The sequence below is a fragment of the Procambarus clarkii genome, chromosome 46 (assembly GCF_040958095.1).
Source record: "Procambarus clarkii isolate CNS0578487 chromosome 46, FALCON_Pclarkii_2.0, whole genome shotgun sequence".
Taxonomy (NCBI): Eukaryota; Metazoa; Arthropoda; class Malacostraca; order Decapoda; family Cambaridae; genus Procambarus; species Procambarus clarkii.
The window spans coordinates 28,524,446-28,549,011 of NC_091195.1; the positions used below are offsets into that span (position 1 = coordinate 28,524,446).

Genomic DNA, 24,566 nt, shown 5'->3' on the forward strand with positions numbered 1-24,566 from the left:
TCAATTTTTTCTTCATTAAAACCCCCAAAATCTAGCTCTGTTTTGTTTTTCTTCTTGCTGGTGGCCATCTTGAATGTTTTTGTCTAGACTGTAAACACTAGGGTCACTTTTTCTCATCCAATTTTTCACTTCACTTTGCATATTTGTGTTACCTCACCTATTTTTCCAAAGCACAACACTTTTATGTTCCTTGGGACACCACTCACTATCATCAACTTGTACTGCAATACTTAGGAATTGTGAAATATCCTGGAGCTCCTCTGTTGCAGGTGCTTTTGAATGATTTTTGATTCGTGGTGGGCCAGTGGTGCCAGCTATGGAGCCGGCGCTTCCTTCCAACCTGACGCCGTCTGGTCGGCGCAGTGATCACTCTGCACATCGTCCGGGTTCGCGTAAGGGGTGTCGGCCCTTTCGCAGTTCTCCTCATTGATGGGGCAATGGGGGGGAGGCTGGCTCTGTTTGCTCGCGCCTGGTCCCATGATTTGTGGGCATTTCGGGTTGTTTCCTCCGGCCTGCGGTGATGTTAGGCGGCTCGTCATCCTTTAAGGGGTTCGGGGTTTGCAGGGCAGGCCTCCTCTCCTGCGCTCTGTCAGGCCATCTTGGAGTGGGTGCGCTTAGGAGTGGTCGAAACAACTCTGTCAGGTGGGTTTCCATCTGTTTCCAGTTCCAAAATGGGACTGTGCAGGCCTGACGTTCATCCTGGACCTGTCCTGTCTGAACCCCTGGATCCTTTGCCCTTCCTTTCAGATGAGCGCACTATCCCAGGTCTGGCTTCTCTTGGAGCCGGATGCTTGGATGGTGTGTCTGGACATCCGGGACACGTATTGGCATGTCCCGATTCATCCGAGGTTCAGGGACTGGCTCGGTTTTGTTGTGGGGTGTCTAGCGTACAGCTTACAATGCCTTCCATTTGGCTTGAGTCTGGCACCTCCTGTTTTCACATGCCTTACCCAGGTCGTGGTGACCAGTTTGTGTCTGCTAGGGGTTCGGGTTCTGGCACGCGAGTCACTCGACGGTTGCTCGAGCAGCTGTGTGGGAGTCTGAACTTCCACGTGCTGATTTACCCGGCGGGTCGGGTCTGGCTTCAGTGACTGTGCTGGTTCCTTCGGGGACGTCCCTTCCGCAGCTCTCAGAATACAGAAGTGCAGAATGAGCAGAATACCCTTGTTAAAGCAGAGATGCAATAGGTACTCTGAGAGAGAAAACTATCAACATCAGAGGCCCGAGACTGTTCGACATGCTTCCACTACACATAAGGGGGAACAACTGGCTGACCTCTCATAGTATTGGAGAGAGAACCTGATAAGCATCTCCAAAGGATACCTGCTCAACCAGGCTGGGACTCGTATGTCACGCTGGGAACAACGTCCAACAGCCTGGTTGACCAGACCAGCAACCAGGAGGCCTGGTTGAGGACTTGGCTGCGGGGACGCTGAGCCCGAAATCGTCACGAGGTAACCTCAAGTGAACAAATCCACAAGGGCCGTGACGAGGATTCGAATCCTCGTCACGACCCTTGTGGATTTGTTCATTTGATGCATCACGCAATTGTGATTTCTGTGTGTAATGAGGTAACCTCAAGGTAAGGTGGTGAAGAGGCCGCAGGCAGAAGAGTACGCTGTGTGATGTCAGTTGCTGCACTGCCATGTCGTCATCACAGTCTCTCCCATGAAATGTAGAGGAGAGTTATAATGTGTGTGTTGTGTAAGGAAACAAGAGTGGTTAACTCAAGTAGTAATCGTTGGTATTTTCCTTAATTATTGTTATGATTATCCCTTCTTGCTGTCACAATTTATATACTGTACTACGTATGTATAATTTCTAATATACTGTAAATACGATTGACCCTTAGGCAGCGGACATTGTCAGTTGTTGATTGACAGGGTAATGCAGTTATCATATGAAGATTTCAAAAATTATTGTCTGGGTTTTACATGTATGATGTAGTCCTCCCAGCGACTATAAGAAATATTGCCGGAACAACCGTGGACATCTTCAAGAGAAGATGTCCATGGTTGAGAAGTTCTGGATCAGCCGGGCTGTGGTGGGTATGTGGCCCTGCGGGCTGCTCCAAGCAACAGCCTTGTGGACCAAACTCTCACAAGTCGAGCCTGGCCTCGGGCCGGGCTTGGGGAGTAGAACAACTCCCAGAACCCCATCAAGCAGGTATCAAGCAGGTCAAGCAGATGCAAATATGGATATAAAAAGACTATGTGGTTTTAATGGAGTTCACCTTGATCCATGAAAAAAATATCCTGCAACCATTTCATGGTTCTTAATGAGGTTATCATCATTAATCTTATTAGGGGAATGCGGTCATCGTCATATGACGATTTAAACAATTATTGTCTGGGTTTTACATGGATGCTGCAAATATGGATATAATAGCTCTCTGTGGATGTAAATAAAGAAAAGCAAGTAATGAAAAGTAAGCAACAATGAGTGAAACATCCTAGTATATAGTGGGCCAGCCAGAGGCTTAGGGCCCATACAGGAATATCCCTGAAAAAAAAAGTGAAACATCCGAGGATAAAAGGAGAAGCGTTGGCAAAGTCGACAAGTGCCACGTACCTCCACCCAGTGAAATGATAAATATTCACTTACTTACATGTTTTTCTTACATTTTGTTTACAAAGAATAATTCTGTAATTAAATTATTTTGCTGTACTTGTACAGTAGTTATTTTTTATATTTTTTGTGCATAGACGGGTATGACCATTTCTCCGTAGCCGCTGACTAAGTGGCTAAGGAGAAGAATAACGAAAATAAATTTTTTGTACACCCCAGTTTTGAGCCAAGGACGCAGATTTATGGCTCCACTGGACCCAGTATGATAATAGAGTGTGCAAGGAAAGAAATAATGATAAATTTATGAATCTAAGTGGTTGATGTGTTAACAAGGAAGGAGAGTAGCTAGTGCAATGAACTGTGAGAAGGAAGAGTAAGAGAGAGATGTGGCTAGAGGGTTGCACGAAGGTGTGGCAAGGTTGGCAAGGTCTGCCCTTAGTTACTACCGTGTCACTGCCCTTTCAGTTACTTTATATCTTTTCTTTGTGCCAGCAAGGCCTGAACGTCCATCACACTGTAAGCTCTCTATAGAATCCTCCACTCACTTGGGCCTCGGATAATATAAATGATAGTAAGTCGGTCAGAATCGCCTTGTTAAAGTAAGTCTTACCAGTGTGGTCTGGGGGTTCAAGCCAGAACTGTAACTATTTCTAGTCTCTTGGCATCTTTTTGTACGTGTAGCATCTCAAGTGAGCATGTGCCCCCCCTCCTCATATTGTACAATACTACTTGCAGACAAGGTCATCTTGGCATGGTTGTCTTGCTCATGAAGCACAGTGCCGACTCTTCACTCCGTGACGGCGAAGGGTGCTCCTGCATACACCTTGCGGCACAGTTTGGTCACACCGCTATTGTTGCCTATCTGGTGGCCAGAGGAGCAAATGTCAACCTCATGGACAAAAATGGAATGACCCCTCTAATGTGGAGTGCCTACAGGGTTACCAGGTTTGTAATGTCTGAGATTACTGTAGAAATACAATTTTTTACCAATCATATAAGGCTAAGTCTTAGTGATTAAGGTAGTAACTAGAGAAGAAATGTTGGCCTGTATATAGTGGTCAGTTTGGAGCGCATCAGCTCTTGTGTTTTAAATGCAGTAGTCCGTTATTTTTAAATTATTGTTTATTGGATTATAGCACTAATATTGCCCTTTTCTGTGGGGAGCCTCTTTGGCTCCCTGAACCAATCCAAACTGACATGTCATATTAGTTTGGGGTCATCAGTCACGAGAGTTTTTATGCCTACCAGGGACCACGAACCAGAACCTGGTTCCCTTAGAGAGGCGCAGGGAGCAATGGCCTATGAGTACTCTACATTTAGAGAATGTCATGCAGGTGATGAGTCACAATAACGTGGCTGAAGTATGTTGACCAGACCACACACTAGAAGGTGAAGGGACGACGTCGTTTCGGTCCTTTTCTTTTTCTGTTCATTGTTTTCTCTTAGGTTCCCTTGCTATCCTCTTCTTATTCCTATTACTATCCCCTTCTCATTTGGTGGTTATAAATAGGAACTGCCTCGTATGGGCCAATGGGCCTTCTGTAGTTCATATTCCTACTACACCTTACTTTTTGTACCTTTTGCCTTGCTCCTCACCTCTCTCTTGTCTGTTTATTGCCTTCATCACCTTCCCTCGGCACAATCGACTTGAGAATGGTCCAGGACGGACCGAAACGTTGTCGTCCCTTCACCTTCTAGTGTGTGGTCTGGTCAACATAGAGTATGTCATACTTGCCATCAACTGGGGAGGGCACCCAGAAAGATAGGCAAAACAGTACAAACCTCCAACTGGTGAAAATTTCAACCTACATCTGAACAGAGCAAAATAACACTTCCCCCCTCCCCCCCAAAAAAAAAGAAAATGAACAAGCAACACCTTATCCACCTTAAGTAACACTTGTTAGCACTAGTTGGCAGGAAACTGCCAACTAGCAGTTGGCAGTTTAGCTAAACTTACAGCCAACGATTCTCTTTGGCTGCCAGTTTGTTTGTGGCATAATTTTTTTTTAATTTTGTGTAGCGTTTTTGCTTTTGTTTCAGGAGGAGGTCTGCCTAGCTTCTCATTAGGAACACCTAGGTAGTGTTGGTAGTCCTCCTCTGGTGCCCTCGAGGTTTCACGACTGCTATTGGTTGTCAGTTTGCTTGGTGTTAGACAGGGTTCAACCGGGTTAGCTAGCCCAGTTCCTGGGTTTCCCATAGAGCTTGCCTCCTCCTTTATGGGCCCTGGAAATCCCCATTGGGCTCGGGGTGACTATGAGTGTGTTTCAAGTCCTCTCTCGCCTTGTGTGATACCTGCTTGATGGGGTTCTGGGAGTTCTTCTACTCCCCAAGCCTGGCCAGAGGCCAGGCTGTTGAAGGTTGTTCGTTGCCCCTGTCTTAGGGTAACGATCATCCGTACTGCCTCCATCATGCTGTCTGTTGGGTCTGTGACACCTCCAACCCGGAGTCTTGCGGGATTTGTTCTCCGCTTGTGCTCCAGTTTACCCATTCTTTGTCTGAGGATTTCAGGGGGTCAGGCAGTGGCTGCATTGCATGCTAGGTTTTCATTGTTGCAATAAGCCAAGAGGGTCACCCATTTGGAAGCCCCAGAGCTGCCCCGCTTGGGTTTTAAGGACCAGGATTTGGGGGCAATTGGTTGCTTCGACCTTGGTTCTGTCCATGCTCTCTCTTCCTTTTTCAGCAGTGTTGCTCCGGCTTCAGTCCTGCCTTTGGTTGTACCTGAGGGGGGTCGCGGATCACTCGACAGTTGCTTGAGCAGCTGTGCTCAAGTATGAGCACAGCTGCTCTTCAGAGTATGAACTCCGGCATGCTGGTTTACCCACTTGGTTGGATTTGGCTTCGGTGTCTGTTCTGGTTCCTTCGGACTTGTCCCTTCCACCGCTCTTGCAATCACTGGGTTCATCCACTGGGAACCTTGCACCGGTTACTGCGTCTCCGGCTTCCTCTTCAGGTTTTTTGAGGTTCGGTTCCTTGGCGCCTCCTGGAACCCTCAGTCGGTGTATTCATGGACACCTTGTCTCTCGGCTGGGGCTTTGTGACCATTGCTCACCAAGTCGGCCAGGAGCGGTGGGCTCTTGTCACTCCATCGGGCTCACAGCATGGTGCGGGCGTTTGCGGCAGTGTGGCTTTTGCTGCGGTGGATTCGGCTCACTCAAGGCTCTACGATCCCGCTCCATTCGGGCTGCGCCCCAGTGGTTCATTGCTTAAACTGTGGGGGGTGTCTTTGGTCCTTGGCTCTTTGGGGCTGGTTGCTTCGAGTGGCTCTTCTGCTAAATTCTTAGGGCTTGCCTCTCTGTGCGGTTCACATCAGGGGTGTGTCCAACTTCCTTGCAGACGGCCTGTTTCGTTTCATTCCCCTGTCCATGGAATGGATGGTCGACACTGAATCCTTCAGTTGGCTTTATCGGACGTTTGGGCTCCCGGTGGTGGACCTCTTCGCGTTGGTATGGTTGAGGCATCTTCCAGTACATGTGGCGCCCTCCCCGACTGAGAAGCTGTCGCGGTAGACGCTTTTCAGCATTACTGGTCGAGGTGGGGTTACCTGTACCTCGTCTGGTCCAACTGTTGCTTTGGGTTCTGGCCCGGCTTGAGTTCTTTCGGGGGAGGGTTCTCCTTCTGGTCCCATTGTGTCCGGCCTAGCCTTAGTTTCAGGTGCTGCTTGCTCGGTGTCCGAACCTGTGGCATTTTCCGTGGCTCCGACTCTTTCAGCAGATCAGGCCGATGAGGTACCTTGCTGGTCCACTCTACTCTTCCATGATTCGCTTCTGGAGTTTCTGGCGCATGTGTATTACCACTTGTGTGGTGATCAGGTGGCTTCTCTCACGGTATCCCACTATCCCACCTTCGGTCTTCTTCTCGGCGACAGTATGAAGTCTCTTGGTGTTCTTTTCGCCACTTCCTTTCTCATCCTAGGTTGACTTCTGTTTCTGTTCATGTTGTTTTGTTTTTTCTTTCTTGGCTCTTTCAGGACTGACATCTTATGCCAAATACTGTTGCCTCTTATTGTGTGGCGCTGGCAGTCACTCCATATTGCGTTCGGGGTGGATGTCAATTCGTATAAGGATAGGCTCTGTTCTGTAAGCTTTCGTGTGCGGTTTTCCACCTCCGGCCTGCTCGTGCCACCTGCGCTGTCCTGGTTTTTGGATCTGGTGCTCTCTTTTCTCTCTTCTCCTCGGTTTGTTGTGGTCCCTTTCGTCCAAGATTGTTTTCAAAAGGCTTTGTTTTTGTTGGCCTTGGCCTTTGGGGGTCAGGTCAGTGGCTTCATGCTCTCCTCCAGCGCAGGGGTTTCTGCTCTCTCGGTCCTGGTGGATGTTTTGCTCGTTTGCCGCCATCTCCTTTCCTGGCGAAGAATGAGACGGCAGGCTTCCGGAGGGGCCCATGGGTTATTGATGCTTGATTGGTCAGGCCGGGGGGTGCATTATGTTTTGTGTCCAGTTGCAGCTTTATGCCATTACCTGCACGCCTTGGTTTATATGTCCTGGGACGTGCTTTGTGTTGAACCGATATCCCCTGTTCCCTGTTTCAGGGCTCAGGTCTCTCAGTTCATCTGCAGGGTTATCAAGTCTAGCCAGTGTGTGGTCTACCCTCGTGCCCATGATGTTCGGAAGTTTGCAGCTCTCGCTGCTGATTTTGGAAACATGTCTTGGGCTGACATTCGGGCACAGGGGTTTTGGAGTTCGAACAGGGTCCTGGATGCCCATTATTTTGTGAGCATTCTGGGCTGTCAACGGTCTTGAGTGGCCTTGGGCTGTCGGTTACAGCCAGTTCCGTCTTCGCCATGAGTCACGCAGTGCTGCCACCTCCCAGGTAAGTCCCTCTTTTACTTATCTTTGGGTATCTAGCGCCAGGGAGCCGACGTGGCTCCCCACAGAAAACCAGCATTGAATGTAATTAAACGCCATTTTCTGGGTGAGCCCCGGAGGCTCCCTGGAGCTTATCGGGCTAATGTATGTTATATTAGACCGGGACATTAGCTAAGGAGTTCAGACCTACCAGGGACCAGCGCCAGAACCTGGCCCCTTCAGAGAGGTTTCAGGGAGCAATGGCCCTGGAAAACCCCCCTGTGGCTGGGGTTTTCCTTATCTGCCATCGACTGGGGTTAGGCACCCAGTAAGGTAGGCATAACAAAACAAACCCCACATGGTAAAAAACTAAAGCAAAAACCAAACAGAGGTAGAAACTCCCTACAATCCTAAGGAAACAAGCAAACATCACACTTTACTGCCACCCTGATCGTCCTGCAGCCCTCCCCGCCCCGAGAGGGGGGAGGGGGGAGCCCCGGACCTCACTGCGCTGGCTACCTAGCATCAGTTTGGAAGCTAAGCTTCAACCAACACAAAAAAAACGCCAACCGGTGGGAGGGAGGGTTGCCAGGGAGCCTCCGGGGCTCACCCAGAAAATGGCGTTTCATTACATTCAACGCTGGTTTTCTGTGGGGAGCCCCTACGGCTCCCTGGAGCTTCATACCGAAAGAGAAAGACAAGAAAGGGCTGTCCTGGGAAGCGGACACCACAAACTCCGCAACGCGAAGCCGAGACAACAAACAGACTGCAACCTGCGACCCAAGGCAACAAGAACGCACAGGAGCAGGCACGCGCATAAAGAACGGGCGGCCAAGAACCTGTGCGACCCTCAAATCCTCGCGCCCGAAATGAGCCTTAGACGTCACCAACCCAGCAGCAAAAGCTGCAAACGTCCGAACAGCACGGGCGCAAGGCTAGACCGCAGGCTGGAAGACTTAAAAACTCTGCGGACGACCTGGAAGACCCGAGTCCTAAAACAGGGAACGAGGTGAACCGGATCAACCCAAAGCGCATCCCCCAGACACGGTACGCAGGTAACGGTAAAAAGCTCAACCGGACAACACAGGATGCACCCCCGGCCGAACCAATCGAGCATCAATAACCTAAGGACCCCTCCGGAAAGCGGCCGTCTCCAGAAGGACGGAGAAAGGCTGCACACGTACAAACCTACCACCAGTACCAAAGAACAGAAACTTGAACCAAAGTGGCTACCACAAACTGAGGAGAAGATAAGAAGGCACCCTGATCAAGGACCAGGATGACGCAGGCGACGCATGAGCAGGCCGGAGGTGAAACAAAACTCGAGAAAGCGTATCGTGCATATATGCAATATATACATGATAGTGATATATATCATGCATATATTGCATAATAACACAGGAACACAGGTTGATCTAAGAATATAATATACGTCACGATATTTGAGCTCCATATTTTTTAGAAAGGCGAAGTTCCACACATTTAACTATATACACTCCATATATTACACACTATTGAATAATATTACTGCAAAAAGCTAGATATAAAACCATTCACAGACACTGAAATAATTATGTACAACATTACACACATTTCTGGTGCAGAGGGAGTTGTGTAAAATCCTGGTTTGTGCCTCGGAGAGGCTACGGGTTCCAGTAAGTTCAGTAGAACTTCGGTTTCAACTCTTTTACCCTGTCATAGTTCAGTCGATTAAGGCAGTGTCTGGGATGCTCCCGGACGCAGGTTCCAATCCTCGTCACGGCCCTTGTGGATTTGTTCTCCACACATATGTTTGTGGTTGATTATGGTGCACAAACATGTAGATAGGTATATACAATGTGTGCCTATACAGTAGTGTAATAACAGCAAAAACACTGTTTGATTGATCATAGAATATAATATGCATGTCACACATGAGCCCCATTATTTTGAGCATAGCAGTGGTTAACAAATTGAACTATATAAATTCCACAAATTGCACACTTTTAAATAATATTACAGCAAAAAGCCAGAGAAGTCCCCGAGTGTTATACTGTGCTAACAGGAATCGACCAAATTGTCAGGATTTCCCGAAATAAGCAACTTCAAGAACAAGAGGACACAGATTCAATCTTGGGAAACAAAGCTGCCGAAGAAACATAAGAAAATTTAATTTCCCAAACAGAGTCGTAGACCGTTGGAACAAGTTAGGTGAGAAAATGGTGGAAACCAAAATCGTCAGTAGAGAGCGTTATATGATAAAGAGTGCTGGGAAGATGGGACACCACGAGTGTAGCTTTCATCCTGTAACTACACTTTGGTAATTACTTGGCTTGTTGGGATTTTTTTTTACAAAATGGATGATACTAACTGGAGGCTAATGTACTAATGCACATATGTAGGTGTGCACACCCCCCTTATCCCATTATATCACACTGTGTACAGTACACTGGTTTAAGGAGATTGAATACTCTTCGTACCCTCATATTCCCCACATACTATTGGGAAATTTTACTGGTGAAACATTAATCTCGACCCATCATTTGATGTATATTTACGAGAATAAATACAATATGCTGGAAATTACTACCATATACCCAGTATATGAGGATCTTAACATTATCGGTCACTTTGAACTGGACTCTCGTCCATTATTTTTCTCCCGAGTCCTAACCGAGGACCGGACTTGCATCCACTATAAAAATATTTGTATAAAATTCATTTTTTATCCAATCAACCTCGGGATAGTATCAAAATAAGCGCCTTTTGAATGCGCACAATTTGATGCCAAAATGAAAGATGTAACATGAAACTTGATGTCCGAACACATGTATGATTATAAATACAGTAGGTTTTTGGTCAAAATTTTAAAATATTTGTTAAAATTCTATTTATTGTGCTATTATGTTGGGACTAGTTTTAAAATGTGTGCCTTTATGTTGCGAACAATTTGATACCAAAATGAAAGATGTAACATAAAAATTTATGTCAGAACACTGGAAAGATATAAATAATTTTGTAATGATGAGCTTCCAGAATTAAAATATTTAGTTAAAATTCCAGTTATTGCTCTATTATTATGGGACTAGTTTTAAAATACGTGCCTTTTTATTGCGAACAATTTGATACCAAAATGAAAGATGTAACACGAAAGTTGATGTTATCAAACTGAATGAGTATACACATTAGGCTGCAGTGTACAAATTGGTGCTCGTTCACGGGTAACTTTAAGCTTTTCTGCGGGGAGGCACATCAGGCTTTTGTACATTATGTTCATACACATCTGTAGGGAATTTAATTGCGAACACAATGATACCAAAACGAGCGACATAGCACGAGAATTAAGGTGAGAAAAATGGAACAAGTATGCGCATGTTACTGATTTTGTGCGCTCATGAGTAACTTTTGCTGACTTTAGGCTTTGCTGTTGGGAGTCACGCCAGGCTTTTGGACATTATATTTATACACACCTGTAGGGAATTTAATTGCAAACACAATGATACCAAAACGAGCGATGTAGCACAAGAATTAAGGTGAGAAAGCTGAAACGAGTATACACATTTAGGTGTCACTGCGCTCTTATCCGCACGCTCGCCCGCAAATCGGGTGCATGACCCCTAAGTTTACCGTGCGCCTGTCCGGTGACCGATAGTGTTAAATTCACTGCCTGGCCTCAGGCTGGCCTCGGGGAGTAGAAGAACTCCCAGAACCCTCTCCAGGTATGCATACCTAGCCTATCTTCCTAATACACATTTACTACTAGGTGAACAGGCATCAGATGAAAGAAAACATTGCCCAACCGTCTCTATCCCCCTTGGGAATTGAGCCTGGGAACATTAGTTGTGACACGAAGATGTACATCTCTACACTATAACACATCTGGTATGGATCCCTATGCCAGAGATGGGACTTGACTGGACAGTTGAGTTAAAATGTTAGATTGTTTCGTAAATATTGCTGAAAGCTGCTTCTGTTTGTTAAAAATTACAAATTGCTGGCCACTCGTGTTACTGTTGACTGGACAGTTGTGTTAAAATGTTAGATTGTTTCGTAAATATTGCTGAAAGCTGCTTCTGTTTGTTAAAAATTACAAATTGCTGGCCACTCGTGTTACTGTTGACTGGACAGTTGTGTTAAAATGTTAGATTGTTTCGTAAATATTGCTGAAAGCTGCTTCTGTTTGTTAAAAATTACAAATTGCTGGCCACTCGTGTTACTGTTCTCATGGTGTTTGCTGTATGAGCAATGAACCCCTCCTTTGTGTGATATATTAGTAATGATTTGTTTTGTTATGTGTGTTTTAATTTTTGTTGTACTGAATTGTAGGTGCATTGAAATACTGTATTTAGGATATGGGTTGGGCCAGGGTGTAAACATTATGAAACTGTCATTGTTTCTACAGCTTGGATCCCACACGGCTACTATTAACATTTGGTGCAAGTACGTCTATGGCTGATCGTCTTCATGGGAACACGGCACTGCACTGGGCAGTTATAGCAAAGAACCACATGGCTGTCAGTGTATTAGTCAACCATGGGGCCAATGTAGACATTGCTAATTCTCAGGTGAGTTGTTCGGAGCAAATCATACACTTGACGGTTCACCAGAGTTCACTTTCTGATTATCAGAACTGTATACATATATATTGTTAGATTATGATGTATTAGCTTAGGCTAGCTTCAGTTGGGTATGTTAGGTTAGGTATGTTTTCAAGTCCATTGCCAAACCATGTTGCGTGGTTACCTATCACTGACTACAGGAGAGTGAGATCTAGCTTTTTATACCACACCTCTAAGCCTTTATATCTGGTTTGTTAATTATGTCAACATTGTTTTCATCATATTTGTTCCTAATGTCATTGATGGAATTAGCTTCAACAACGTCTTGCTTCAATGTGTTCCACTTACCAATCATCTGTACAGGGAACGGGAACTTCCTTGCATCTCTTAAGACTCGATTGCATGTCCATCTTCCACCAATTTCCCCCTTGTCCTACCTCTTTTCAATTTAAGTAGGCTTCCTTTGTCTAATATGTCTGTTCCCCACAGGATCTCGTCACATATGTAGTGGCCATATATCCCCTGCTTTTTCTAAGATGCATTCAAGGGTGCATTCTCTCAATCTGTCTTCACAGGTGAACCCTCTGAATTATGGTACTACATAATCTAGTTGCAAATCTTGGAGTTTTCTCAAGTTTCTTTTTGTGCTTCACAGGGTGTGGGTTCCATGCTGGTGCTACATACTCAAGTAATGGTCTCACATAGGCAGTGTGTATGGACTTGAAGGACTCCTTGTTTAGATTCTTAAATGATGTTCTTATGTTTGCCAACTTAACATATGTTTAGGCCCTTAGGGGGCCTGAAGGCTGAGTGGACAGAACTCAGGATTCATAGCCCTAAGGCTCTGGGTTCGATCCCCGACGGAAGCAAATGGGCAGAGTTTCATTCACCCTGATGCCTCTTCACCTACCTTGAGGTTACCTTGAGGTGCTTCCGGGGCTTAGCGTCCCTGTGGCCCGGTCGTCGACCAGGCCTCCTGGCCTTACCTAGCAGTAAATAGGTACCTGGGAGTTAGACAGCTGCTATGGGCTGCTTCCTGGGGATGTGTAACAAAATGGAGGCCTGGTCGAGGACAGGGCCGCAGGGACGCTAAGCCCTGAAATCATCTCAAGATAACTTCAAGATGCTGCTGATGTCATCCTGTTCACATGAACTTCTGGTGTTAGTGTTGGGATTATGTCTACTCCCAGATCTTTTTCTCTTATTGTTTCTTGTAATTGCTTTTCCTGTATAGTGTAGTTAAATACCGATCATATATCTCCCTTAAATATTTTCATTACATTTACTTGGATTGAATTCCAAGGAGTGGACATTTATCTGTCCACTCCTGAAGTTTGTTAAAGTCTTCTTGCAGCATCCTGCAGTCCTCGTAAGTTGTTACTCACCTCGTTAACGTTGCATTATTTACAAACATTGACATGTGTCAGTTCACTCAATCTGTAAGGTCATTTACATAAATTAGAAAGAGTAATGGTCCTAGGACAGAGCCATATGGAACACTACTTTCCATTTCATTCCTGCCTGACATTTCCGATTACCTTTTGTTATCTGTAGGTCAAGTATTCCCGTAGCCAATCCAGTGCCTTTCCTGTTATCACATTGCAGTCCCCCATTCAGCAGTGGTAAAACACTCGCCCGGCACTTCACGATTGCTTTGGCCTGGGTTCGTATCCTGGCCGGGAAGGAGTGACTGGGTGCCAATCCTTAACTGTAGCCTCTGCTCACCCAGCAGTGAATTGGTACCTAGTTGTTAAACAACTTGGCGGGTCATATTCCAGTAAAAAATTAGAATTAAGTACCTGCCCAAAATGTTATGCGTGCTAGTGGCTTTACAAGAATGTAGGAGCGCCTGTATATATAATAAATAAATATATAAAATAAATAAATTTGTCTCTCGTGTGTATTACAGTGCAACATCGTAACTTCTGGCTCATTTCAGGGAGAGTCGGCTTACAGCCTAATAATGAAGAGAAAGACTCAGTGGCTGGATAAAAAAGTTTTGGAAAAGCTTCAAGAGATGCAAAAGTCGGCAAGAAATATATGTTATCGTATATCCAATGACAAGGTATGTTGAGGGTTTACAAGTAATTTTTACTGAATAATAAAATAGTCTTGCAAGATTTATTCTGTATTGACACAAGCTATACGAAATTGTATATTCAGTTTAGAAATCTGTGATTTAGCAATTGATTATACTGATTTGTAACCTTACCTTGAGGTTACCTTGAGGTGCTTCCGGGGCTTAGCGTCCCCGCGGCCCGGTCGTCGACCAGGCCACCTGGTTGCTGGACTGATCAACCAGGCTGTTGTATGGTTCTGTACTTAGACTAATAACAAGTATTGATTGTAACCGAGTGTGAATGTGGACTGTAAATATGACTGATGAATGATTATGCAGACATGAGGTGCAAACAAAATATAAAAAATAAAGGGTTTAGCTTAAATACAACAGACTTTCTAGGAGGAGCCCCTACGGCTCCCCGGAGCTGGCCAGGCTGATATGCGAATGTCAGACTTTGGCATTAGTCATGTGTATGGAGTTCTATGGGCCTACCGGGGACCACGAGCCAGAACCTGGCCCCCCTCAGGGACTAGGTTCTGGGAAGCAATGGCCTATAGAAACCCCCGTGTGGTTGGAAGCGTTCTATGTCTGCCATCTACTAGGTCAGGCACCCAGAAAGGTAAGCATCCCAAGACAAATCCCTATTCTGGTGAAAATTGCTACAAAAAGCCGAACAAGTGGATAGAACTCCTCAAACAGAAACAAGCAAACGAGTATGACGTCACGCGTCTCCACGCCGCTGTCTGCGCAGCTCCCCCCCCCTCCCCGGGAGGGGGAAGGGGGAACCCCAGACCTCCACGCTGGCAATACACCTCTCAGTTCTGAGGCTGATGCTAGAGGCAGAGGTCATGTGCTCTGGTTCCAGTGATTGTTCCAGCACTGTGCCTTGTGTGTGGTGGCAGTCTCCCAGGGGTGTGCGAGCCAGGAGTTATTCTATAGTACTCGGGCTGCATGCGCCTAGGGTTCCCTTCCCTAGGTGCCCTGTAAGTACTGCCCTTGGAGCTTTGGGCCACCTTCCACAAGTTCCTTGGGTCCTGCCTCTGCTGGGCTATTTTACTGCTCGTTTTTTTGGCCGCCCTTTGGGTGCTTGGGTGTTTTGTCTTCCTTGTTTACCTTAGGGTAAGAAACAGGTTGCTCTAGTGCAGGGCGCAGGGTGCTGCGCAGCTTGTTTTCACCATTCGAAACGACCGGCTTTGTTCTTCTAGAGGACACTGTCCTCTTGCAGGGTTTTATTTTTATTTTTGTTCAGTTGCTTGGTGGGGGGAAGGGGGTATGCCTTGGTTGTTGCCTCCCTTGTACCTGCCCTGTGTGCTGTTTTCTCTAAGGTGGTACAACTCTGCTAGGTCCCCCTCTGCTAGGTCCCCGTGAGTGTACACATCCCTGGGGTTCAGCTTTAGAGTTTTGCTTGGTAGCTAGTTAGCAGTACCCTGCCTGAGATTTCCTGAGCGTGAGTTCCGTCTCAGGACCCTGGGAAACCCCAAGGGGGTGCGCCAGTCCGATGGATGTGACCCCGGAGTCCCCCTCGCTTTCTGCGAGTTTGAGGGTTGCTCTGTCCCCTTGTCTCAAGGTGACTCACGGTTTTTGCCTCCGTCATGCTACCTGTTGGGTCAGTGACACTTTCGACCCCGAGTCCTGTGAGTTTTGTTGCTTGCTGGTGACTCGGTTTACCCGATGTAATGATGATCTTATGCGAGTACTGGCGGCGCAGGCGTTGCATGTGCGTTTTAGGTTGTTGCAACGCGCTAGGTTGGTTGCTCACCCGGATGCCCCGAGGCTGCCCCGTTTTGCTTATAGGGACCTAGACTTGGGGGTGATAGTCGCTTCAGCCTTGGTTCAGTTCGTGCCCCCTTGTCCTTCGCCTGCTGTTTTTCATTCTGGTCTCCCCCCCCCCTCCCCTGCTTCTGGCTCCAAAACATCTGAGGGTTTCGAAGTCGGGGCAGGGTTTAGATGGTCTTGAGACTCGGGCAGTCTCGGGGGACGCCCCTTCCGGTGAGGCGACGGAGGCATTCGTGTCCGATCTCCCTGCCGAAGCCTCTGGGTCTGGCCAGTGGACCCCCTTCCGTCAGGCGTTTCTGGCTGCGCTGGCCTTTTCTTTTGAATCCGGTGCTTTGGGGGATGACTCCGGGCGGTGGAGGATCCTTGGGCTGGGGAGGGGCAGACTTTGGGGGGGGGGTGGTTGGACCCCATTGGACCCAGCCTGTTTTTTTCAGCCCTCTGAGTGGGGCTTACTGTTAAAAGGAGTGGGGTTTTCTTTTCCCCCTTCTGCGTATGAGTTGGATTTGGTGTCTGCCCCTTCCCGGGGTCGGTTCCGTGTTCCCCTGGGTGCGTTGGTTCCATCTTTCCGGAGGTTTTCGGCTTCTCGCATCCAACCTTCTGCAGTGCGGGCGGCCCTTGCGGCTTATCTCCTGTAATTAACTAGTGTAGTGTAGTTACAGAATGAGAGCTACGCTCATGGTGTTCCTGGACCTGGAATATGCCTCTGTGACCTGCATTATGCCTCTGTTATGGATCCTCCATCTTTCAGGTTTGAGACATCGTTCCCCTTCTGGGTCCGTTACGAAGTTCCAGATTCGTCCTGGCTGGAGGACTGTCCTGTGTTTGCTTTGGAGGCTGGGCATTCCTTCTGACATTCCCGCACGCTTGAGTGCCGCGAGGCTTCAACTGTGGTTCAAGTTTTCCTGGGGGACGACCTTGAGCACCTCAATGAGAGCTTGTTTGCCCCTGCCCTTTCCTGGGATGTTGGCGTCTTGCAGCTCCATGTGCAAGTTCCTTCCCTTTCGGCTGCGCAGGATGCTTAGGACTTGTGCGCCCGTGGCCTCTTGGCTTTGGCCTTGCATTTTTTTTCCCTTCTGGAGCTGTCTTCGGACTGGCTTGAGAAGGATGTCGGGATGTTTGGGTCCGTTCCTGGGTCTGCTGCCTTGGGCTTGGCGGCTCGCTCGTCGTCTGCCTTGTTGAAGCTCGATCTTGCGGGATGCGGTTTCACTGTTTTATGCTTCCCGGCTCGCGTGGTAGCGAGCGGTGCTTGTCTCCTCCTTGGAACCTGCCTGGGCCCCTGGCTCTTAGGATGTCCTCTGCTTTTTGCTAATTCTGCCGTGGCGCAGTATTTGCAGGCTGCTTCGGATAGTTGTCATCCTATGTCTGACTTGTTGGTTCTCCGGAGGTCCCAGGGGGTGGGGCCTTCCCGGAGGGGTCGTGCCAGGGCTTGGTGTTCCTCTCGTCAAGGTAGGCCCCTGGTGCCAGTTTCGGGGCCGGCCCAAACTTCGGACCGGTCTTCGTCTGGTCAGCACTGTCTGGTCAGCACAGTGTTCGCTCTGTGCAAGGTTCGGGGTTTCATAAGGGGCGCCGGCTCTTTCGCAGTTTTCCTTATTGACGGAGCTGTGAGGGGAGGCTTGCGCTTTTCGCTCACGCCTGGTCGCACAATTTGTGGGCATTTTGAGTCGTTTCCTTCGGCCTGAGGTGGCGTTGGGTGGCCCCTCTTCCTTCAGGGGGTTCGGGGCAGGCTTCTTTCCCTGCACTCTGTCAAGTTATCTTGGAGTGGGTTTGCTTGGACGTGGTCGAAACGATGACGTCCCTCTGATGGGTTTCCTGTCTGTTCCCAGTACCGAAACGGTACTGTGCGGACCTGCAGTTCATTCTGGACTTGTCCCGACTGAACCCCGGAATTCATGGCCCCTCCTTCCGGATGACTACGCTTTCCCAGGTTTGGCTCCTGTTGGTACCGGGCTCTTGAATGGTGTCCCTGGACCTCTGGGACGCTTATTGGCATGTCCCGATTCATCCAGGGTTCAGGGACTGGCTCGGTTTTGTTGTGGGGCTCCAGGGTTACCGTTTTCGTTGTCTCCGGTTTGGGTTGAACTTGGCACCTTGCGTGTTCACACGCCTTACCCGGGTCGTCGTGGCCCGTCTGCGTCTTTTAAGGTGTTTGGACGTCCGCAGTTGTTCCTACCAGCGAGCATCAGAAATATTGCTGGAATAACCGTGGACAACTTCAAGAGAAAACTAGACTGTTTTCTTCAAGGAGTGCCGGACCAACCGGGGTGTGATGGGTATGTGGGCCTGCGGGCCGCTCCAAGCAACAGCCTGGTGGACCATACTCTCACAAGTCAAGCCTGGCCTCAGGCCGGGCTTAGGGTGAGCCCGTAGTGCCTTGACTCAATACCCCCCTATGTGAAATTAAGTGAGTACCAATATTTTGGTCCATCCTGGACCCTTATCAAGTTGGGACATGTAACAATTTGATAAGGGTCGAGAATGGACCATAATATCACAGATACAGGAATGTGCAAGAGTAGTGAACAAAAACCATTGTGAAAAATATGTAATTGCCAAAAATCTAGATGATAGCTTAGTGTCATATTCGGAAGTGATACGTGAAAGATGGAGTAGTACTTAAAGAACCAATAAATGTCTAATCTAAAGTGGAACCTCAATTCAGGGAACCTCAATGCGGTGAATCTCCAGTTGGAACGTGCACTTTTCAGGTCGAATTTATTCACAAACTCTTGTTCTCTCAAGCAGGCGATGTGCAGATTTTCTTAGGATGTTGGGACAGAGTTCACCAGCTGGTGGAAAACTTGCCCATCATATCATAGGTTAAAAATGAAAGAATTCTTTAGTGAAATTAGCCCATAGAGCATGTGAAATATTATGGTATGAATGGTAACAGTTAATATGGCTCCAGTCACATTTCAATGATTTTCGTAGAAGAGCACAATGTTAGAAGAATGAGTTGGGGCCTTGGGAAAACCATGAGCACATTTAAAACCAAATTCTGTGGTTAGTTTCCATTTTGAGATTTCCCAGTTTTTGTTTACAAATATCCTGGAGCCCATCTCCAGTTGCAACAAATCCTTCACCGCAATGAATTGGGGTTGGTGTCATATAGTTAATTGAAATGAGGTTGCACTGTATTGGGGCCTGGGAGAAGTTGGCAATAGAGAACATTAAAGAAAGAACATTATATAAGCAAGAAGGGCTATACAAATACTGTAGTTTAATATTACAGAAAGTGGGTGGTCATTAATAAGTGACCTAACAAGTGATAAGTGTGTGGGGGCAGGTGATGTTGGCATGATGAGAATAGGTGGTGGTGTTGATGTGGTGAGTGTGGCAGGTGGTGTTGACATGGTGAGTGTGGCAGGTGGTGTTGACATGACGAGAGCGTGGCAGGTGGCGTTGACATGACGAGAGCGTGGCAGGTGGCGTTGACGTGACGAGAGAGTTGCAGGTGGCGTTGACGTGACGAGAGAGTTGCAGGTGGCGTTGACATGACGACAGCGTGGCAGGTGGCGTTGACGTGACGAGAGAGTTGCAGGTGGCGTTGACGTGACGAGAGCGTGGCAGGTGGCGTTGACGTGACGAGAGAGTTGCAGGTGGCGTTGACGTGACGAGAGAGTTGCAGGTGGCGTTGACATGTCGAGAGAGTGGCAGGTGGTGTTGACGTGACGAGAGAGTTGCAGGTGGCGTTGACGTGACGAGAGAGTTGCAGGTGGCGTTGACATGACGACAGCGTGGCAGGTGGCGTTGACGTGACGAGAGAGTTGCAGGTGGCGTTGACGTGACGAGAGAGTTGCAGGTGGCGTTGACGTGACGAGAGAGTTGCAGGTGGCGTTGACGTGACGAGAGCGTTGCAGGTGGTGTTGACGTGACGAGAGAGTTGCAGGTGGCGTTGACGTGACGAGAGAGTGGCAGGTGGTGTTGACGTGACGAGAGAGTGGCAGGTGGCGTTGACGTGACGAGAGAGTGGCAGGTGGCGTTGACGTGATGAGAGCGTTGCAGGTGGCGTTGACGTGACGAGAGAGTGGCAGGTGGCGTTGACGTGAGGAGAGAGTTGCAGGTGGCGTTGACGTGACGAGAGCGTTGCAGGTGGCGTTGACGTGACGAGAGCGTTGCAGGTGGCGTTGACGTGACGAGAGCGTTGCAGGTGGCGTTGACGTGACGAGAGAGTGGCAGGTGGCGTTGACGTGACGAGAGAGTTGCAGGTGGCGTTGACGTGACGAGAGAGTTGCAGGTGGCGTTGACGTGACGAGAGAGTTGCAGGTGGCATTGACGTGACGAGAGAGTGGCAGGTGGTGTTGACGTGATGAGAGAGTGGCAGGTGGCGTTGACGTGACGAGAGAGTGGCAGGTGGTGTTGACGTGACGAGAGTGTCGGGTGGCGTTGACGTGACGAGAGAGTTGCAGGTGGCGTTGACGTGACGAGAGAGTGGCAGGTGGCGTTGACGTGACGAGAGAGTGGCAGGTGGCGTTGACGTGACGAGAGAGTGGCAGGTGGCGTTGACGTGACGAGAGAGTGGCAGGTGGCGTTGACGTGACGAGAGGTAGGATAGAAATGTCTGCATCTTTCATACATTTAGAATGAGCTTAGGATAAACTTTGAAGCGATATAAAGTGGAATATACTGAGCGAATATTCAATTAGCGGACAGTAAGTTGTATTTAAGAACATCTAGAGGGTATGTCGTGTTGCAAAATGAATACAGGTGTGTAATAGGGAGTGGAAGTAGATGGTTTGGGCATTTAGTAAGGATGAAGAGTGTAAGGTTAATTCAATGCAGGTGAGAGAGAGAGAAAATAATATGGCATGGGGGTTTAGGTGGCAGTCAGTGTACCGGTGTGTGGTGTTGAATTGTGTGAGGATAGTAATACTTGATATATATACTAGTACTATATTAACTAGTGGATAGGACATGTTTTTGGCCCATGTCATCCTGATATATATTGTATTCACACGGACCAGATCATATGGATTTTTACCCTTCAAAAGCACTTGAAAATAAATAATAAATCCAATAAATGTATGATGAAACATCCTTAAATTATTTTTTCCCACAAGGATATCTTTTGTGTTTTAGATGGATCTTGTATGCCAGAAAATACAGACTTGCTGCAGTCTTGCTAGTTGGCCACGGTGTATTACATCACATGCAAAAACAAAAGAGAAAAAGCACAAGAACTTAGTGCAGTAATTTGAGGTTATTGTCTTTCATTTAATTGTCATCTTAGACTTAGTTTTAATTTTGCAATTTATAAAGAAAGTGTTGCTTTACTTCAACAGAGTCTTCGATACTGGACTATGATGGGAACTCCGTTTCTCGTTTTTTATGTGATTGGCCTCATCTTGAAATTAAATCTTTATTATGTTCTGAAGCTGGGACTTTTCACCGCGTTATATATTGTAGTCTATGGAATCTCCAGAATTCTATTTGACGAACGACTCATGACCGTTATGCCAATGGCAGTTTATCTAGCTACTAAGGTAAGTTCAATATATCTTGCGTTTGGTGTTGTCATTAATATTTAATTCAATTTTCATTAATAGTTTGAGTTACACAAGAGAGAGACGATGCACCACAAATATTTTATGATAAATTTAACTAGAGATGAGCAAAGATGTGGGTTTAGAGATGAGAGTTTGTATTTATACATTATCAGTATGTTTACATTTCTCGTTCCGCTTCCTCCGAAAGGCTGCGTCTTTGTGACGCTCTTCATTCACTCAGGTTTGAGTGAAATGCCGGTGCAGGATTATCAATAATTGTTATTGAAAGTCTAGTTATTGAATATTATACTCATTTTACATAAACTATTTACATGTCAAATCAAATCAAATCAAATCAAATGTTTATTTAGGTAAAGTACATACATGGATATCACTGATTAGCTTATTTTAACATTTCTGGAGTGTGGTAGTGTGAGAAACAGTCAATGATGCTCAGGTGCCACACTGTCATTACCAATATGAGTTTCTGATCCTTAGACACTTACCTTGCACACAATGTACTCCCTTGGGGACCTAGGGCCAGATTCACGAAGCATTTACGCAAGTACTTACGAATGTGTACATCTTTTCTCAATCTTTGACAGCTTTGTTTACAATTATTAGACAGTTAATGAGCTCTGAAGCACCAGGAGGCTGTTTATAGCAATAACAACAGTTGATTGGGAAGTTTTCATGCTTGTAAACTGTTTAATAAATGTAAGCAAAGCCACCAAAGATTGAGAAAAGATGTACACGTTCTTAAGTTCTTGCGTAACTGGTTCGTGAATCTGGCCCCTAGCTTGCTTTGCAACAGGTGGTAGGTAAATTGTCATCCACACTTCCCTGGAAATAAACATTCACCTGGGTTCTAGAAAACTCAAACTGCGTACCCCACTCATGTGAGGCCGAAGCTCTATCGACTGAGCTGTGAGGAGGCTTAATAAGGAAAGATTCCAGAAGCAACTACTGTTGCCAAGCTGTAATTGCCTCAAGTTGTAGTAATTACCTAAGTGTAATTACCTAAGTGTAGTTACAGGATGAGAGCTACACTCGTGGTGTCCCGTCTTCCCAGCACTCTTTGTCATATAACGCTTTGAAACTACTGATGGTCTTGGCCTCCACCACCTTCTCACCTAACTTGTTCCAACCGTCTACCACTCTGTTTGCGAAAGTGAATTTTCTTATATTTCTTCGGCATCTGTATTTAGCTAGTTTATATCTATGACCTCTTGTTCTTAAAGCCCCTTGCATGAGGCACTATCTCCCTGGCAGTGCCTCATAGTGTGAGGCCTTCTGTGGCCCTACGCACGCGGGGTCCGTGGCTCGAGTCTCCTAGAGCCCAGGTGAAGGAAAAGGTGGTAGGTAGTGAGTGTAGTACCAGAGACTGCCAGGGAGATAGTGCCTCATATATAGTGGGGAGCTGGTCGGCCGAGCGGACAGCACACGGGACTTGTGATCCTGTGGTCCTGGGTTCGATCCCAGGCGAGAAACAATGGGCAGAGTTTCTTTCACCCTATGCCCCTGTTGCCTAGCAGTAAATTAGGTACCTGGGTGTTAGTCAGCTGTCACGGGCTGCTTCCTGGGGGTGGAGGCCTGGTCGAGGACCGGGCCGCGGGGACACTAAAAAAGCCCCGAAATCATCTCAAGATAACCTCATGCAAGGGGGCTTCCACTGAATTTGGGTATGCCAGTCAGAAATGATTTTGGTTCAGCATATTTTGTCAATAGCTGAACAAAATATGTATTTAGTTTTCCGTCCTATTTCTCCATGTACATTTTGTAAGCGTAGCGACATTAACCTGGTGGACAAAGTTTCTTCAACCTGCACCACCACTGCTATTATCAAAACTGCCATATTATCACCATTAACACCACCATCAATAAAAATCAGTGATGCAATTTTAATCAGATTTAGTGGCATGAGGCAGCAAATTTCCTTGAATTTAACAACACGGGCACAGTTCTCTACATTTCATTCACCGATCTATCTTGAGGTTATCTTGAGATGATTTCGGGGCTTTAGTGTCCCCGCGGCCCGGTCCTCAACCAGGCCTCCACCCCCAGGAAGCAGCCCGTGACAGCTGACTAACACCCAGGTACCTATTTTACTGCTAGGTAACAGGAGCATAGGGTGAAAGAAACTCTGCTCATTGTTTCTCGCCAGCGCCTGGGATCGAACCCAGGACCACAAGTCCAGCGTGCTGTCCGCTCGGCCGACCGGCTCCCTATGTACGTAACTTTTAACTTAACTTGTACATAACGTAACACTCAATGTACATAACTTTTGCACCAGATTTACAGCTCAGTTAGTGCCATAATTTAGAGGGTTCAGCTATGAGGACAGGGTGAGGGTATTCATCCTCGCAACCTTAGAGAAGAGAAGATATGGGAGATATGATCACCACATACAAGATCCTACAGGAAATAGACAGTGTATAAAGGAGCCTATTTATATTAAAAGGAGGTAGGATAAGGGGACATTAATGGAAGCTGGACACAGTTATAGAGATGTAAGGAAGTTCTCGCTCCCTGTGTGGGTTGTTGGCAAGTGAAATGCATTGAAAGAAGAGGTTGTTAAAGCCAATTCCATCCTCAACTTATGAGAACAAATTTAATGGTAATGTTGATGTAATATCTATCGCACTCTTTGGACACCCCTCATGTCGGATTTTTTTCTCTTGTGTCCGAGCGTCGGACAGTGCTCGCATCCAATTCAAAAATATTTGTATAAAATTCATTTATTATCCGATCGACTTCGGGCTAGTTCCAAAATGAACGCCTTTAGAGTGCGCACAGTTTAATACCAAAATGAAAGATGTAATACGAAAATTTTTGTCAGAACACTGGAAAGATATAAATAATTTTGTGATGTGTCCAAAATTTAAATATTTGTTAAAATTCCAGTTACAGTATTGCTTTATTATTATAGGACTAGTTTTCAAATATGCGCCTTCATATTGTGAACAATTTGATACCAAAACAAGCAACGTAACATGAAAATTGATGTTATCAAACTGAACGAGTATACACATTAGGTTGCGGGTGTGATGATTGGTGCTCGTTCACGGGTAACTTTAGGCTTTGCTAAGGGGGAGTCACGCCGGGCTTGTGGACATTATATGCATGTACACCTGTAGGGAATTCTATTGTGAACATAATGATAGCAAAACGAGCGACATAGCACAAGAATTAAGGTGAGAAAACTGAAACGAGTATACACATTTCGGTGTCGCCGCTCGCCCGCCCGCACGCCAGAGGCGCGACCTCTAAGTTAGCAGTGTGCCTGCAGTAGGCTGGAGAGTGTTAAGAAGCACATCAACAAACTGGAAAAGGTGCAACGACATGCCACCAAGTGGCT

The 24,566-nt window shown here is 46.8% G+C and overlaps 1 protein-coding gene across 2 annotated transcripts in view; it reads left to right on the forward strand.

Moving 5' to 3' along the window:
* The window catches only part of Hip14 (palmitoyltransferase Hip14), a 94,579-nt gene that overhangs the window by 42,588 nt on the left and 27,425 nt on the right, over nt 1-24,566 (forward strand). For both annotated transcript variants that reach the window (XM_069301866.1, XM_069301867.1), the window contains exons 5-8: nt 3,304-3,513; nt 11,731-11,893; nt 13,827-13,952; nt 21,005-21,205. In XM_069301866.1, coding sequence (XP_069157967.1) covers nt 3,304-3,513; nt 11,731-11,893; nt 13,827-13,952; nt 21,005-21,205 — 700 coding nt within the window. The remainder of the gene's footprint in view (nt 1-3,303; nt 3,514-11,730; nt 11,894-13,826; nt 13,953-21,004; nt 21,206-24,566) is intronic.